Genomic DNA, 16,159 nt, shown 5'->3' with positions numbered 1-16,159 from the left:
CAAACAAACAAAAAAAACCCCACCAACCCAAATAAACAACAACAAAAAAAAAAAAACCAAACACACAAACCACCCACAAACCAATCTTACAAAAGTTAGAAACCAGATCACTTGGTGTTTTACAATGACAAAACAAAGACAGAGAGCAGAAGACATGAAAAACCAAGTTAGATCAAAGTAATATTACTCTGGACTAAATAATCCAACCTGTTAGAGATGCAGTCTCAACACCAAATAAAAACAACTCTCTACAGCTGTCAGATGGACGTAGTTGGGAAAACATTAAAATTAAAGTCTGAATTAAAAATGAGTTATAAATAAGGGTATTAAAAGTTCATGAGGTTTTAATTAATCAAATTACATATAGCTAGTGTTTCAGCCTACAGTCTTGTTTTCAGCATAAAGCACTACATGTAAATATACTTCAGCCTTGTTAAGTTTGAGGGACTTTGTTCTAAATTAATGAGTAATCTTTCTCACCTGTTAATGTCCAGACTTGAAACACAGAAAAACATCAAACAGAAGCAAATTTAGAAGACAGTAATTGAGGTGAAATAAATGGCTACTACAGTTAAGTCTTCATCTACAAAGAAAATAACTGCTGGATATTATTCCTCCTCTGAAAGCTTAGACTGTACAAATATTGTTATAGAGCTGTAGTTCACAAAATTTCATTTGCTGGATATTGTACTAAAATCATAATGTTCCTGAATGTTATTTTTAAATGCTGAAACACATCCTTCAACTGGAAATTAGGCCTCTACAACAGTTTAACACTATAATTATTAACACTTTAGTTATTTCTATGGTGGATCGAGACAGTCGGAGCAACCAATTACTCAAAATTGTTCTCTCTTGAATTCCAGCATCTTTCTGGACACAAACAACACAACATACTCATATGCAACAAGCATATATATCAAGTGAATATTAAAACAGGTATAACAAATAGCACTGACTTTAATGAACTGGAAAAAATAATACTCTAGCTCAAGGCTGCTAAGCATTTGATGCTCCCACAGAATCCAGCTAACCTTCAGGGCCTCTCAAAAAATAGAATCCCTGCCTACATAGTCTGAGCACACATGAAATAATGAAAAAAAAAAAAAATTACTGGGAGCAATGTTTCATGAAACACAGAACTCTTTCATGTGACATAAGGACATTCAAAAGAAAAACTTCCTGGAATTCAGTGGCATGCTAACTTTAAGTAAACCACAACCTTCAAAACTCATGTTGCTTCCCAAATGAAAGAAATTTTGCAATCCTACTGGTATTTGCATGGAGATGGTTTGATTTTGGTTTTCTGTGTTTTTTTTTTTTTAAGAATACTTAGTTAAAAAGGTTATAAAAACCAGTGCTCCTTCCTGCATATATGCTTCCAGATGCTTCAGAACGTATGACCAGTTCTTAATGCTGCAATGAAGCAAAATTATTTTTACAGCAAAGCACAAGGCAGGGCTCCGTCTCTCAGAGATGGGATAGGAACATGGTACACCTGGCATAATTTCTAACTTGATGTGATTTTAAGTAATGAAGAACAATGTAAAGCATTTAAGTACCTTCACTTCCTATACGAAGACAGCATGGAAAACTACAGCCTACAGATTTTAAAATGCTAAATAACTTCTGGCTCACTATTCTACCCGATTGACAGTTATCAAAGTGATGCCACACTCTCAAAGACGTGGTTCCTATGGATTTTATGAAAATCGGTTGCCTTCCGGCAGAGGAACTGCAGTTAGTTCTGCCAGGAAAAACATCCACTCCCCTTCAGACCTCAGAGACACCAGCCACCAGCAGCTTAGCAGCTAGCCAGGCAGTACAAGCAATGTCAAACTAATTACAGCATATGCAGCATGCTACAGGAGGTGCCCAAGTCACCCAGCACTGGAGATAGGCACATTGGGACAGTCAGGCTTAGCCCATCAGGGACACTGGAGATGTGGAAGCTAATATGGGACTGTAAGTTCTACAAGTGGGAGTGTCAGGAGGAGGAGACTGAGATGCAGAACACATCAGGTTTTTTAGTTTTGGTACACCACAGTAGGTGAGCAGTAATTGGCACAGTGCTACTGACAGAAAAAATTCCAAGTTTCACTGTCATCAGTGGGCATCTTGGAACTGTATTTTCAAAGGAAGTTACATTGAAGCTCAAATCTACTGAAAATTCATTTCTCTTCTCTCCCAAAACTACCGAAGACAATAGTAATACTGTAAGAATGTAATTTTGAATTCTCTTGGTAACTGTACAAGATTCTGCATTTCAAACATTTAATAACAGCTGCATTTGTGATGTGAAAAAGTCTTAACCTCTTCAAAACAGTAAAGGGAAAAATTATGCACCCTAGTGATTTCAGAAAACATAAAATCAATTCAGAAAATGGCAGATAGGTTTAACTCTAGTTTCTTACTCTTCCTCTCCCTGAACAGCTAGCCTAAAGTTGCTATACAGAGAAGTTTGAGAGAAAAGTTTTCATGAATTCTGGAAAACATCTCCATCTTATTTTAGAAGGTATTTAGTAGCATAATTTGAGCAATTCTGCTACAAATAACCTGTAAAAGCAAAGAACCAGAGATAATTTGTTCTTACTTTTTTCAAACTCCAGGACACTTTGCCTCAACAAAAGCTACTGAGTCAACAGTTCTGTCAAAACACATCACATATTCTTTTAAGGTTTTAAAATCAAATAGTTTCTATTCTCTATCTGCTACTCATTATACTAGTTTGAAGAACATAACATTACAGTGGGTTGCCATCTTGTATGTTTGATTCCTTCAAATTCTAAGTAGTTCTCATTAGAACTGTCACTTCCATGGACTTATTCAACAACCCTTGAAACTCAAGCTAACCTTGACAATTTCAAAAAGCAATATAAACTCAATGGCCTTCACAGAGCTGAGGGCTGCAAAGGAGCCTGGATTGTTGGAGGAGCTGGTAAAAACCACAGCAAACTGAACCCTGCTGGCATATCCATCTATGACAAGCGAGCACAGAGCACTTTATCAGTACTGTGTTTAGTACACTTAATCTACACATAATCAACTTTGTAATCATGGATAGGTCTATGCCATAAGCAAGATATTCTGAACTTATTGCAATGCTCCCTACAAGTACACAAGGCTGCTTCACTAGAGATAAAGTGCATTTTTTTAAAGGCAGAAGTAGCCCAGTCTGAAATTAACCCCAGAATCCCAAACCTCAATTTTCTCCACCCTTGACTTCAGAAAGTGAAAATGTGACATATCCTACCTGAACATATTACTAGCTTTCTTCAGGATAGAATAATCAGGGGAGGCTATGCTGAGCCCTTACACAACCACAGGTATTGAGACTAATGGGGTGTCCTTGCTCAGAAGAAAGAAATTTTATCCCCTCAGAGAAAAAAAGATGCCCTTCCAAAGAGTCAGAAAAACAGCTGAGATGTGGTAAAAAGACAAAAATAACTATTAGTATCTAGTCTTGTAGATGAATTCCTGTCTTTTATTTCCAGTAAAACCTAACTTTTTTATAACCAGTTGGCATGCTTAATCAAGAATAAATTCCTACCCAGAAGACAGAGTTAGAAACATTTGAGTATTTTCACAATTTTAGAGACATTTTTTCAGTTAAAGCATCAATTAATTCAGAATTCATTGACTAACAATGATGGCTTGAAAAAAAAATTCTTCCATTATTTTTATTTAGATTTTAGATTAGGTAAAGCTCACATCTTAATCTTTAATTTTAGATTATGCCCTTAATCTATAAAGCATATTGAGAAATGTAAGAACTGCTTATGAGAAGTTATTCTCAAAATAGGCCATGATCTTTGTCAGTGAAACTTCTCACTACTTCAGCCACACAATGTTTTATAAAGCAACAGCTTTATTAAACTTGTAAAGCAACATTAAGAGACCATGGTTACTATGTTTCATTTAATCACACACATCTAAAGCTAAGAGTTCTTTACACTTTTGTTTTGTCTGCTTCTGAAAAGCCTGAAAATTTAAATCTATTTTACTTGGATTCCAGAATTGAAGAAACTCCCTCTGCTGTTAATAAAACTCATGAGTTACACTTTACTTCCCTGTTCAGCTTTCAAAACCAAGTTTGTTAGTTTTCCTTTCCAATATGGAAAACATTTGTTTACCTATTAATTTCCCTTACTCTGATAGAAACACAGAACTTTTCCGACCTCCCAAAATCAGCCAAATTAAACAAGAGCATTCAAACCTAGATAGTCACTGCTGTTAATAAAAACTGGCTGTTCTCATAGCCCTTCTGTTTGTGGCACTTTCTCTTCAGTCCTGTCAATTTGGCTTCAGTGAAACCACACTAGATATGCTATAGAGATCCCAACTCTATAAAACTGCACTGAGAGAAGTAACATGCTTGCCTTTGAGATGCTTGCTATTGCCTGCCAACCACAAGCCCAGACACATACCTTTTCTGGATCAAATACACTGGTAGAAGGGGCTCCCTTTCCCTGGCTGGAAAAATTAGTCCCTGACTGCTTGCTAGGGAAGTAGTTTGAGAAGCATGCCTCACCACACCATATTAAGGGCAATCATTTTTAAAATTTATTGTTGAGGAAGAAAAAAACATCCTTTTTAACAAAAATAACTAAGCTAGCACAAAACTGATACATTCATATACTACCTAGAGCTGCTTAAGGGTGAGCACTGAACCACTACCACAAGCAGTGCCTGGAAAGCAGTGACGAGCAGGTGAGGAATGGGTGCTGCCAGACCCCTGCCAGAGGTTGCAGCCACTGCAGAACTGCTACTATCCACGTCAAGCAAATCGCTCAGTCAACCCTGGCAGTATTCCACTCTCACTGTGCAAGACTGCAAAAGATTACAGAACAAGAATGAAGGGAAATTTCGATGAATGGATGAGTTTCCAGAACGGGGGATACTGCCATGACTTGCAGTCATTTTATATTCATGCTGTTAAACAGTATATGGTACCACCAGTGCACCATTGTCTTCTAACTCTATCATTTAGGTGGATGGTCAAGAGACATAATTCTATTTAGCATATTCAATACTTCTTCAAACTAAGAAGTCTGTTTGAAGTTATCTTGCTAAGATTAAGAAATACAGATGAGAGATCTACTAGCTCAAGTTAAGTGCATCTGCAACTGGAGTTAATAATGGAAGAAGTGAATAGGCACACAGACTGAGGTTATAATCAAAAATATATTTTTAAATGCTCTGTCATTACCACTGTATGAAGAGATGATAATGGTAATCAATTCTCAGCAGTACCCAACTCAGCTCCCAGTATTATGCTAAACCACAGGGTTATGAATCTATTTCAGACACGAACTTTGTCACTGTCACTTAACATGCTGCTAGCATGCAGCAGCCCACTGTCTAAGGAGAGCCACTAAATAAATACTCAAGAATACTCATTCTGAACACAGCAGCAAATGAAAAGGGCACAACCTGGGCTACAGACCACTTGCTAGAAATAAAGGTGTTGGCCATGACGCTAAATGGACAAGAGTTCACCGTCTGTGCTACAAACAGAATCACAAACACAGCTGAGCTAGGTTCTTTCTTTATCTAACAAATAGTGAGAGTATTCTCAGAACAGTCAGTCCCATGACTGAGCCTTGTCTTAACAGCCCATGCATGGTGACCTTCGAGACACACAGCCTCTTAAACAAAGTGCTTCAAACTTGAACGAAGCTTTTTTATTTCTACTGGACTACTTAAGGACTCCTAGCTGGAAAAAACAATAGTCTAACACATTGCTGCACCTTTGGAACGCTCAGAACAAAAATGAAAGAGTTGAGATTTAGGGAAACACAGAGATTTCAACTTTCAGGTCATCATTTCTACACACAACTACAACGGCAATCTATAAACACCATATTCTAGTAAGCCAGCTTTCCAAATGCACAGCGGCCAAAAACTCAGATGCTTCTGTACTGTCAGATGGACCAAGGAGCCATTAAGCACAAATTGAGCAACTCCCTCATTCCTTGCAGGTGCAGCCAAGGGATGAAAGCAAATCTGGCATCTGAACAGTATCTACTGGTATTAAGGTACTTGTTTTTTCCACCTCAATGTTGGCTAACTGGGTAAATTTTAACAATGTTAAATGCATGCAGTGAAAAACAGAAACACATGACTGTTCGGCAGTGAAACAGAAGTGATACCCTTATTAAATCTTTTCTTTACAAGGCGCTTGGTTCCTTGGGTAAGTTTTAAAAGGCAGGACCACACAACGCATCAGAGTTAAAACAGCCTTGTAGATTCGCCAATTGTGGCTGCGCACAGGATTTTATCCCGCTCTAAGGGGGCAGGAGTTTGCGTGCGCTGAAGGTACCCCCGGTTCCTCCCGACCTTTCCACGAGTTCACAGCCAGCTCACAGCCCGGCAAACCGACCTGCCGCTTGCCCAAGCTTCTGGCACGGGGTGCCCAAGTTGCGACACCCATCCCCCGGTGGAATAGGGCTCTCGGACGGAGCCCGTCCAGGCCCGGCCACCCGCCCCCGCGCCGCGGCCAGCGCCGCCGCGCCGGGACACCCCCGGCCCCGCGGCCGCAGGCGGGGACATCCCCTCGCCGTCGCGGTCCGAAGGTCCCTCGGCACCTCCCCCCACCGCCCGGCCCGACACTCACTGTTGCTCGACTTGAGGTCCCGGTGCAGGATGGGGACGATGGCCTCGTCGTGCAGGTAGAGCATGCCGCGGGCGATCTGCACCGCCCAGTTCACCAAGATGTGCGGGGGGATGCGGCGGCCCCCGCGGGCGGCCGCGGCCCCGGGGGCGGCGGCCAGGGCCCTGTTGAGGGATCCGCCGCGGGCGAACTCCATGACGAGGCAGAGGTTTGGCTCCCGCAGACAGACCCCGTGCAGGGCGATGATGTTGGGGTGCCGCAGCATGGAGAAGAGCTTGGCCTCCTGCCGCACGCTCTCCGCCGTGGCCGTGATGTCCTCGTCGGGGTCCTGCCGTGCCGCCTTCACGGCCACCTCGCGGCCCCGCCAGGTGGCCCGGTACACCTTCCCGAAGCCGCCCACGCCGATGATCTCCTGCAGCTCCAGGTGCTGGAAGTCGATCTCCGTTAGGGTCCCCGCGGGGTCCCCCCGCCCGCCGCCCCCCGCCGCCGCTCCCCCGCGGGGCTGGCGGGTCACGTAGTTGGCCGGGAAGATGCCGAGGCGGTGGCGGATCTTCCCCGCCCACCAGCCGTCGTCGCCGGACACCGCCGCGTCCTGCGACAGCACCTCCACCACGTCCCCTCGCCGCAGGCTCAGCTCGTCCTCGCCGCTCGCCTCGTAGTCGTACAGCGCCGTCCACAGCGGGCACGGACCCCCATTACCACCGGCGGCCGCCGCCGCCGCCCCGGCGTCCGGCAGAGCCATGGCAGCGAGCTCAGCCCCGGCGGCCACCAGCAGCAGCGCCGCCGACGCGGGAGCGCCCGCCCAGCCGCATCCTCACCTGCCGCCGCCGCCGCCGCGGAGCGGGAGCCGCGGGAGGGGAGGGCGGGGCGCGGGCAGGGGCGGGGCTGCCGGTCACCGCCGCCGCCGCGGGGCTCCGGCGGGGAGAGCGCAGGCGCGCGCGGAAAGGCGGGGAGGGCAGCGCCGGTGCCCCGCGCCCGCCCGCCCGGGCCCGCCCATTGGCCGCCCGCCGTCACGTGGCGAGGGCGCGGTCCCGCGGAGCGGGGGCGAGGCGGAGGGGCTGTGACCCCCCTTTTGTCCCTCAGCGGCTGCAGACCGGGCTCGGGGCGGGTGCCTCCGCCGCAGCTTCCCCTCGCCTTCCCTGTGCGGTTTTGGGGCTCCTTTGGAACAAACCCCGAGAGCGTTCCGAAGAAACCGAACTTCCTCGTTCGTGCTTGCTCTGCCACCTGCCCCCGCCGCTCGTGGGCTCTCACAGAATGGGTCAGGTTGGAAGGGACCACGGGGGGTCATCTGTTCCAAGCTCCCTGCTCAAGCAGGGCCATCCCAGAGTACATGGCACAGGATTGAGGCCAGGTGGTTCTCCAACATCTCCAGTGAAGGAGACTCCACAACCTCTCCAGACAATCTGTTCCAGTGCTCAGTCACTCTAACAGTAAAGAAGTTCTTCCTCATATTCAGGTGGAATTTCCCGTGCATCAGTTTCTGCCCGTTGCCTCTTGTCCTATTGCTCAGCCTCACTGAGAAGAGCCTGGCTCCATCCTGTTGGCACCCTCCCTTTAGACACTGATAGACATTGATGAGGTCCCTTCTCAGTCATCTCTGCTCGAGGCTGAACAGGCCAGCTCCCTCCACCTGTCCTTGAGAGAGATGCTCTAGGCCCTTAATTATCGTTGTTGCCCTCCTCTGAACCCACTGCAACTCTCCCCTGCTCACCACCCTGAACATGCACGGGCTGATAGAGTCCCAGCCCTGTGTGATGTGATCTCACAATCCTTTCAATTAAGAGGTTGCCTGAAAATAGCAAATGCTGTGTATGTGCTATTTCTGGGTGAAGATTCTCCTGGTTTTAAGTGGAAAAATTGTATCACTTTCTAAACTACAGTTGTCCTTTCCTTGGAAGTTGGAGGGAAGTGCGTGGGCTGGGGACGCCCTCCCATCTTGCCAGCGTGGTGTGAGACAGTGGTTCAAAGTGGAAGGAAATGAGTTTTCATGCCAGGAGCCAATCACTGTGCTGTGGGACCTGTGGTTATGGATGTGGCCTCCTCAGCAGAGGCCCTGAGGAGGACAGCAAAAGCTTGGGAAAGGTGTAAAACTGCACTGCTGTGTTGAATGACCTGATGCAATGAACACTCAATTTTGTAGAAAAACCTACATTCATAGCACTGTACATCTCTACATAAACACAAAATTTGCAGCTGGATACCACAGAAGGAGGGTTTGAACATAAAGACAGTAATTTAAAAAAATTACAGTATTCAAAAATCATAAATTCTTGTTTATCCCTCTGTATTTATAGTTATACACCACACAAAAAAAATACAATTATGCTAAGGTGACTTACTGAACCACATTAACAAAAAAAGAAAGAATGCAGAACCAGCATGTCTATCAAGTCTTCTCCCATTTCCTTTAATATAACATTGCCTTGCAGCTATTCAGAGAGGTAATTACAAGCCTTTCCCTTATCTGCATATTTGCCTTATTATAAAAGCCATAAAGTATGTTGTAATACAAGCGTCCTGCCACACAAATTCCACCTTGTACTTTTTTATCTAAAAGAATCTGCAGGAACTAATTAAGTGTGGAATGTTTTGGGTCAGACAAGGTATTGGTTGCAGTGCAGTGAAATGTTTAAATATTTATCTAGAGCTATTATTCCAGAATTTGCTTTCTGAAGTGCCACTGTACACTAGCAATAACTGCACTCGGGTTAGACTTTGTGCAGTGTTTCTTCAGCACCCAGCATTCCAGGATCTTGGTGTATAGTTGCTGTTCCTAGGAGTTCCAATAATGGAAATATTATAACCCAAAACAGTGTAAAGTGTCCTTAACTTTCCTGACGGCACCACCTAGTGGAGTTACCGGTTAAAAGAGCGCCGTACAGGCGGCTCAGACCCTCACTGGCATCTCTCTGTTGAGAAAAGGGGTCCCTTTTTTCATCTTTGGCACTCCTGTAACCGTAGCTACAATACTGTGCTTCTACGTTGTGTCCAGAACACATATCCTGACCTGGAAATTACAGGAACCCTTCATAACTGCAAGTATTGTTATACCCAAAAAATACTTGGTGTCAGCATTATCCAAAGATGAGGAAGAGTTCAAAGATTCAAGTGATGTGTGGACATGTGTCATGGTTTAACTCCAGTCAGCAGCCAAGCCCCACGCAGGCACTCACTCACTCCCCCAACAGCAGAATTCAGGAAAGAATCAGAAGAGCAAAAATGAGAAAAATTGTGGGTTGAGATAAGACAGTTTAATAGGGAAAGGAAAGCCATGCTCATGAGCAAAGCAAAACAAGGACTTAATTCACCACTTTCCATGGGCAGGCAGGTGTTCAGCCATCTCCAGGAGAGCAGGGCCCCATCACGTGTAATAGTTACTTGGGAAGACAAACACTATCACTCCAAGTGTTGCCTCTTCCTCCTTCTTCCCCCAACTTTATATACTGGCCAATATTGTCATATGGCCTAGAATAACCCTTTGGGCAGTTTCAGTCACCTGCCCCTCCCAGTTTTTCTTTTTTGTACCACCTCGCTGACAGGACATGAGACACAAAAAGTTCCTAGATTTAAGAAAGACATGACATAGCAACAACCAATATATCACTGTTTTATCATCAGTATTCTCATATGGAATCCAACACGTGGCAGTGTACCAGCTACCAAGAAGAAAATTGACGCTATCACAGCCAAAACCAACAAGTCAACCTAATATCAATTACAATCTAGGCCTTCCACATTGTAACCTACATAAGTTAGATGTCTCAAAAAACAGAATAGAGGAGGTTTTGAAGAAGCTTTCTATTTGCGCCCTAGTTGACCCACCTTTCTATTTTGGAGCTATGCATGTAAACAAAATTATTTGCTTGTCTGCCTGTGGGAAAATGACTTAAGTAGTTTCTGAAACTACTTTTTAGTTATCATACATCAAAACATTGCTATTAGCTGCATATTTCACTTGATTCAATCATTACAATTGGTTTAATAAACTTTGACATCTTTGAAAAGAACCTGCAAAGGATAAAAAAATACCACTCAACAGGGCAGAAGTTTGGGCAAGATGTGATTACAGGAGTAGCACATGAGGCATGGCCAAGACTGTGCCTCCTTCATTCAGCTCAGGAAACTTCCTGAGGTCACACTGAGCAAGTATTCAAGCCCCAAGGCTGTAGAGCCTCAGGCATATAATGGTGGGAGTGCTGCTGAGGGAGATGATGCCATTCCTCCCCTGCTCCCAACTGCTTGTTCATTGTGCTGTATCATCCCTCCCATCAAGCCAAAACTAGCATCCAGCATGGCCACATCAGGAAGAAGGCTGAGGTATGTGGTTCATGAGCTCACAATTACTATAATAGCATCTGTGGTCTCTTACCTTTGTCAAAAAAACCCCCAAAAATCCACACAAAACACAGCAGAATGGCATGTTTGGTCTATGAAACTGTAGCCATGGTCAGGAACAATTGAAATAGGGTAAATTTGGTGATGTATGCGAGATGTATCCATTACATACATGCATCCTTCACAAAATTGACTCCAATAAAGGTCTACACATGTGGAATAGTCCCTAGAAGGGACCGGTGAGACGCTTAAAATTGAATTTCACCATTATTTTCTGATGGTCATGGACGGGAGGTGGTGAGCATAGCGTGAGGTCAGCCCTGGTGTTCACAACCCACCCTTGTACCCCTTCCTTTGGAGGTGTCCCCTAAGAATATACCTGGTATCATTATGCCTCATTCTTCACCGACTTTAGTTTATCCTGCTCAAAGCTTCCACTCAGCTTCATCACCTTTTCAGGCCCCCTCTCACCCACTTCGCCTACGCTTCCTCCAGCCGCCCCCTACCTCCTCACTCCGCTAGTTTGAGGTCCGCTGCATGAAACCCTCCAACGAAGGCAGACTGGGCTTTTCCCTAAACCCATTATTGAAAGAATCCGAATGTGTTTTTTTTTGGGGGGGGTTTTGAGGAATTTTCCTCCATCCCGCCCAAAACACATCTCAAGTCAACGCAAAACGGGTGACACGAAAGTTGGGCAGAGCTCGCAGATCGGAAACTCGTGATGTATCGGGAAGGATCAGCGAGAACCCGGCGGTGGGGGAGTGGCCGGCGAGGCGCGCAGCCCAGCTGGCGGCCGCCGGGGCTGCCCCTGTGCCGCGCTCTTTTTGCACCTGTGACCGCTCCTCGCGGTGCCCGGGGCGGGACGCGGCCGTGACGGACACCCCCGCGCCAGAACCGCCCCCGCTCCGCCGCGGCTCGGCCCGGCCCCGCTCCGCCCCGCGGCCTGCGAGCGCTGCCGCCGCTGCCGGCAGCCGGGCGCGGACCCCGGCGGGGCGGCGGGCCCGGCCCCGCGGCGGGGCAGAGCGGTGCCCGGCGGGGGGCGGCCCGTGACGGCGCTCTCCCGGCGGCGGCGGCGCCCGGGGTGGGGCGGGCGGGATGCTCGGCGTCGCGGGGCACCATGGGAGAATCCGCGGGCGCCCGGCATGGCGGCGGCGGCGGCGGGCGGCTGAGGGGCGGCGGTGGCGGCGGCGGGGGGCGGCCATGGTGTCGCCGGCGGCGCGGCTGGTGGGGCAGGGCGTGTGGGCGGCGCTGACCGGGGGCTGGTACCACGACCCGGAGCAGGGCGCCTTCACCAACAGCTGCCACCTCTATCTGTGGCTGTTCCTGCTGACGCTGCCCATGGCCCTACACCTGGTGAGAGGGGCTGGGGAAGGGCGGCAGCGGGGGCCGAGGTGGGAGCCGCGGGGTGGGCCCGGAGGCGGCGGCGGCGAGGGCGTGTGCGCTCAGCCGGCTGTAAACTGCCCTCTGCGGGGCGTAAATATTGGGCATTCTGGGCTTTACCTGAGGGTTTTGTGTCTAAGGTTAACGGGAGGAGTCCGCCGGCTGCGCTAGGCAAGGGCCGGACCCCTTAGCCCTACCGAAGGAGTTGGGTAGGGGTGCAGCGCTGGCTTCTGCAAGTGCTGAATGACCGTGGGGACGTTTGTCCAAAAATTTCTTTTGGAGACAGGTGTTTTGTGTTTTTTGGTGTTGTTTTGTTTTGTTTTGTTTTTTAAGTTTGATTCAGTCTTACCTGCTGAGAAGGGTAAATAAATGGAAAAATCCAGATACCGTTTAATTAATACCCCTTGCTGAATGTCACTGGTAAATCACATGGCTTTTGTGACATGCAGCTCCCTTTGTGATGAAATTTAAACTTTGCAAGTGATAATAACTGAAGTTTGTTTGCTGGACTTTAAAATTTATTTTCCTGAAAAGCTTGAAACTTTTGCTCTTCTTTTTGTGCATTTTCCTCCTGTGTGAGAAAAGCTTAAAGTATGCTGGATCATCAAATCTATTTTGGTGTGTCCTTCAGTGATTATAGGGTAATATTGCTTCCGTTAGAAGCAGTTTCCATCCATTTGGTTCCTGTAGTGACTCAACTAAATTCTCAACTTCTAAATAGGTTTATTCACCCTACATAGTCAGATATGGGCCTGATTATCAAAAGGAAAGAGCATTTATAAATCCCCTTGCAATCCCAGTGGAAACCAAATCTTGTATTTTTAAGTGTGAATTGGTATTGGATTTTGTGGCATGGATTGCAGTGAATTCCTGTAAGAATGTCTCGTGGAGTTAATGAACCAGAATAACAATATGCTGCTTCTGATTGATTGCATATTTTCTATGCAAACTAGCAAGTTGTAAGATTGTCTTGTATTGTAGGATTTGCTGTCCAAGTCATAAATGGGATTAAAAAGGAAAAAAATTGAAGGCTAACTTTTTTGTCCCAGTTGATATAAGTATCTATTTGGAAGGATTAATTGTGGGAAACTTCTGAACTGAGGAAAGTGTGGGGGTTGCACAGAAGAACACTGGACTGTAGGTCAGAGCTAAGATTTTTTTAAAGGGGAGAAAATGTAACTTATCTACTGAACTCTCTTGGGCATCATCTTTCCTTTCTAGATGGACTTGCTTTTTTCTGCAGACTGACTGACCTTCTGATGAATCATCTGGTTAAATGCAGGACTTGTGTTCTTGAGCTAACATATTGCTATGAGAATTCTTTGCCCTTGATAAGAATAAAGCATTTATTATGATGGCTACCTAACAGTAATTATGTTCTTACATATTTTCTTGTTTTCAAGTGGCTTGTTTCTAAGGCTTTGTAAACTTTATGCAAGACATCTGTTCTTGCCACTTAGAAACTTGAGCCTGCTTTTTAGGTAAAGATTTTTTTCTGGTTAATGAGAAATCTTGCTTATAATATTCAGTAATATTTGGGGTGATATTTATGTTACATACTTGACACCAATATTTTGGATTCAGCAAAAGCGGTCAGTGATGTTTCTTGAAATGGCAAGATGAAAACAGATCAGACTACTACTTTTTAAATTTTTCATTTGCTTGGGATAATCTTTTGTTGCATTTAGGAAGTCTCTCTAAAACTGTGATTTGAATTAAGTGTCAAAACTCATCCATCTGTTTTTAGTATTTTCACAGTGGCTCAGCAGAGGCTGCTGACACAGTATCATTGAGAAGCTTAAAGTATCAAGTTGTTTCTGTTGTGTGGATTGAGAATTTCTTTCTCTAGCTTTGCTACTAAGAATTCCTTGATTAGCTTTCCCCACCCCTGAAAATGCAGCTCTGTGTTTCCATTACTTCATTTTCTTTATCATTTAAGCATTAAAAATGTACATTGGATATTTGGAACATCATTGCTGTTCAAATCAACTTTCAAAATTACAATGAGATCTCTTCTAACTGTGCCTTATCAACTTTCATAATATATTAAGAATTAAAGTTACCTTGTTCCACCAAACAGTTGAGGATCCCTAGGTGTTTTGCACATGAAAATAGTGATAACTCTTTAGTATTCAGCCCCCGGGCTGAATTCAGCCCCAGTAAAACACCAGTGACCTAGAGATGCAACTTCGGGAAATACTTGTACTAAAGCTTATTTTACAAGCTGCAAGAGAATGTGCATTGTGTTTGGGTGACTGCCCAAAACAATGTACTGAATGCTTCTCCTGCCTTTTGTTGGACCCTTGACCTTAAAGGCTTGTTACTTCTCACACACTAGATCTTCAAATCATGCTGTGATAGGAGAAGTACAACATGGCAATATAAGGGTGTGGGCACATAAATTACTCAGAGGTAAACTGTGATAAAACTAGCAGTGTGTCAGCTGCTTCCAGTCCCACTTGGCTGCCTTTTACCCCACTCTATCTTCTGCAAAAGTTAAGAATACATATATCTCCGTAGCAGAGAGATAGGCTACCCTGTTATGTACTGTATTTATTGTGTGGTAGGACACACTTAGAACTCAATGTACACTCCTGGAATTTTATTTGCTGCCTGCTTTTCCATATTTTATACTATGTGATGGATATCTCTTAATATTGATTCACCTTAATTAACAGATAAATATGGATCTTGGGCTTTGGTATCATATATCCTATGCATGTCTCTGTTGGTAGTGTCTGACTGAACATTAGTTCCCTCATTTGTGTTCTGTAGCACACCAGAGACAGTGAGGCCCAGGTGCACCACTGCCTTGCTTTAGATGCCTCAGGGCCTCAAGCAATGGGTGGGATGCATCTGGGTCTAAGCACCCTTTATCATGCAGCCCAAGTTACAAGGCATGGTGTTTTGTTCAAAGGTTACATACCTTTATGTACATATCTCAGTCACTTCCACCTTTGTGCTACTCCAGTAATGCCATCTACACGTGAAGGAGAATGTGGCTGTTCTTCTGAGAACAATCTCTGGGCAGGCAGAAACCCCAAGCAAAGGTGCTTCTTACATGGTGATGTCAACCCTGTTGCATTTGCAGCAGTAAGTTGGGCCACATTTGGGGCACACCAGCCTGCATTTCTGGCTGTGACCCCACGCTATTCTGGTGCAAGGTACAACAACAGAAGCTACTGGAGAACAAAAAGTACATTATGGTATTTTTTTTTAATGGGACGAAAGAATGAAGAGAACTAGGGCTACAGCTTCCATAGAAACCTGTGGGAAGTCATGAAGCCCTCCTTCTAATGAATTTGTATTTGTGGATTTTTTTTTCATAGCTTCTAATAAGATGTCAACTCAATTGAAGCTTTTCCTGTCACTGAGGTGGCGTCAAAAGGTCAGAGAGCTGTGTGGGTTCCTCTCATTAATGGACGAGGTGTGCTGCTGTGACCTTGCCCAGTGGGGTGTATTCTCTTAAAGTTTGCTGAATAACTTTTTAATTCTTTGTCTACTTTCAACTGACGGGATGGAGGGAGATGATGAATACACAGACACATGGTGTCATTATAAAACCTAATTTTAATAGAAAACCAGGCTAATTATAACTATTAGTGCATCAAAAGTGACTCTATCATCTAATCCCTCGGCGATCTGTAACTCAGTTCCTCCTCAGCGTGGATTTGATAGCTTTCACCTGTCTGTCCCTGAGAACACCAACTGCAGTCATATGACACTGGTACCTTATACAAGAGGCCTGATTCAGAGAATGGAGGGCTTTCCATTATCATCTTTCTCCTAATTCCTCATACCGACAGGGAGCAACCTGCTGGCTTGCAGTAC

General features: G+C 45.2%; 2 protein-coding genes across 3 annotated transcripts in view; one reads left to right on the top strand and one right to left on the bottom strand.

Moving 5' to 3' along the window:
• The window catches only part of MAP3K21 (mitogen-activated protein kinase kinase kinase 21), a 40,053-nt gene extending 32,698 nt beyond the window's left edge, over positions 1-7,355 (bottom strand). The window contains exon 1 of the mRNA XM_021527112.3: positions 6,617-7,355. Within this exon, the coding sequence (XP_021382787.3) occupies positions 6,617-7,355 (739 nt within the window). The remainder of the gene's footprint in view (positions 1-6,616) is intronic.
• A 4,762-nt stretch (positions 7,356-12,117) lies between these two features.
• PCNX2 (pecanex 2) overlaps positions 12,118-16,159 on the top strand; it is a 149,571-nt gene continuing 145,529 nt past the window's right edge. For both annotated transcript variants that reach the window (XM_077782114.1, XM_077782113.1), the window contains exon 1: positions 12,118-12,301. In XM_077782114.1, coding sequence (XP_077638240.1) covers positions 12,149-12,301 — 153 coding nt within the window. In that variant the 5' untranslated portion in view covers positions 12,118-12,148. The remainder of the gene's footprint in view (positions 12,302-16,159) is intronic.

This window comes from Lonchura striata, chromosome 3 (genome assembly GCF_046129695.1).
Source record: "Lonchura striata isolate bLonStr1 chromosome 3, bLonStr1.mat, whole genome shotgun sequence".
Taxonomy (NCBI): domain Eukaryota; kingdom Metazoa; phylum Chordata; class Aves; order Passeriformes; family Estrildidae; genus Lonchura; species Lonchura striata.
The sequence above is the reverse complement of the archived record's forward strand: the minus strand, read 5'-3'. Positions and strand labels throughout refer to the sequence as shown.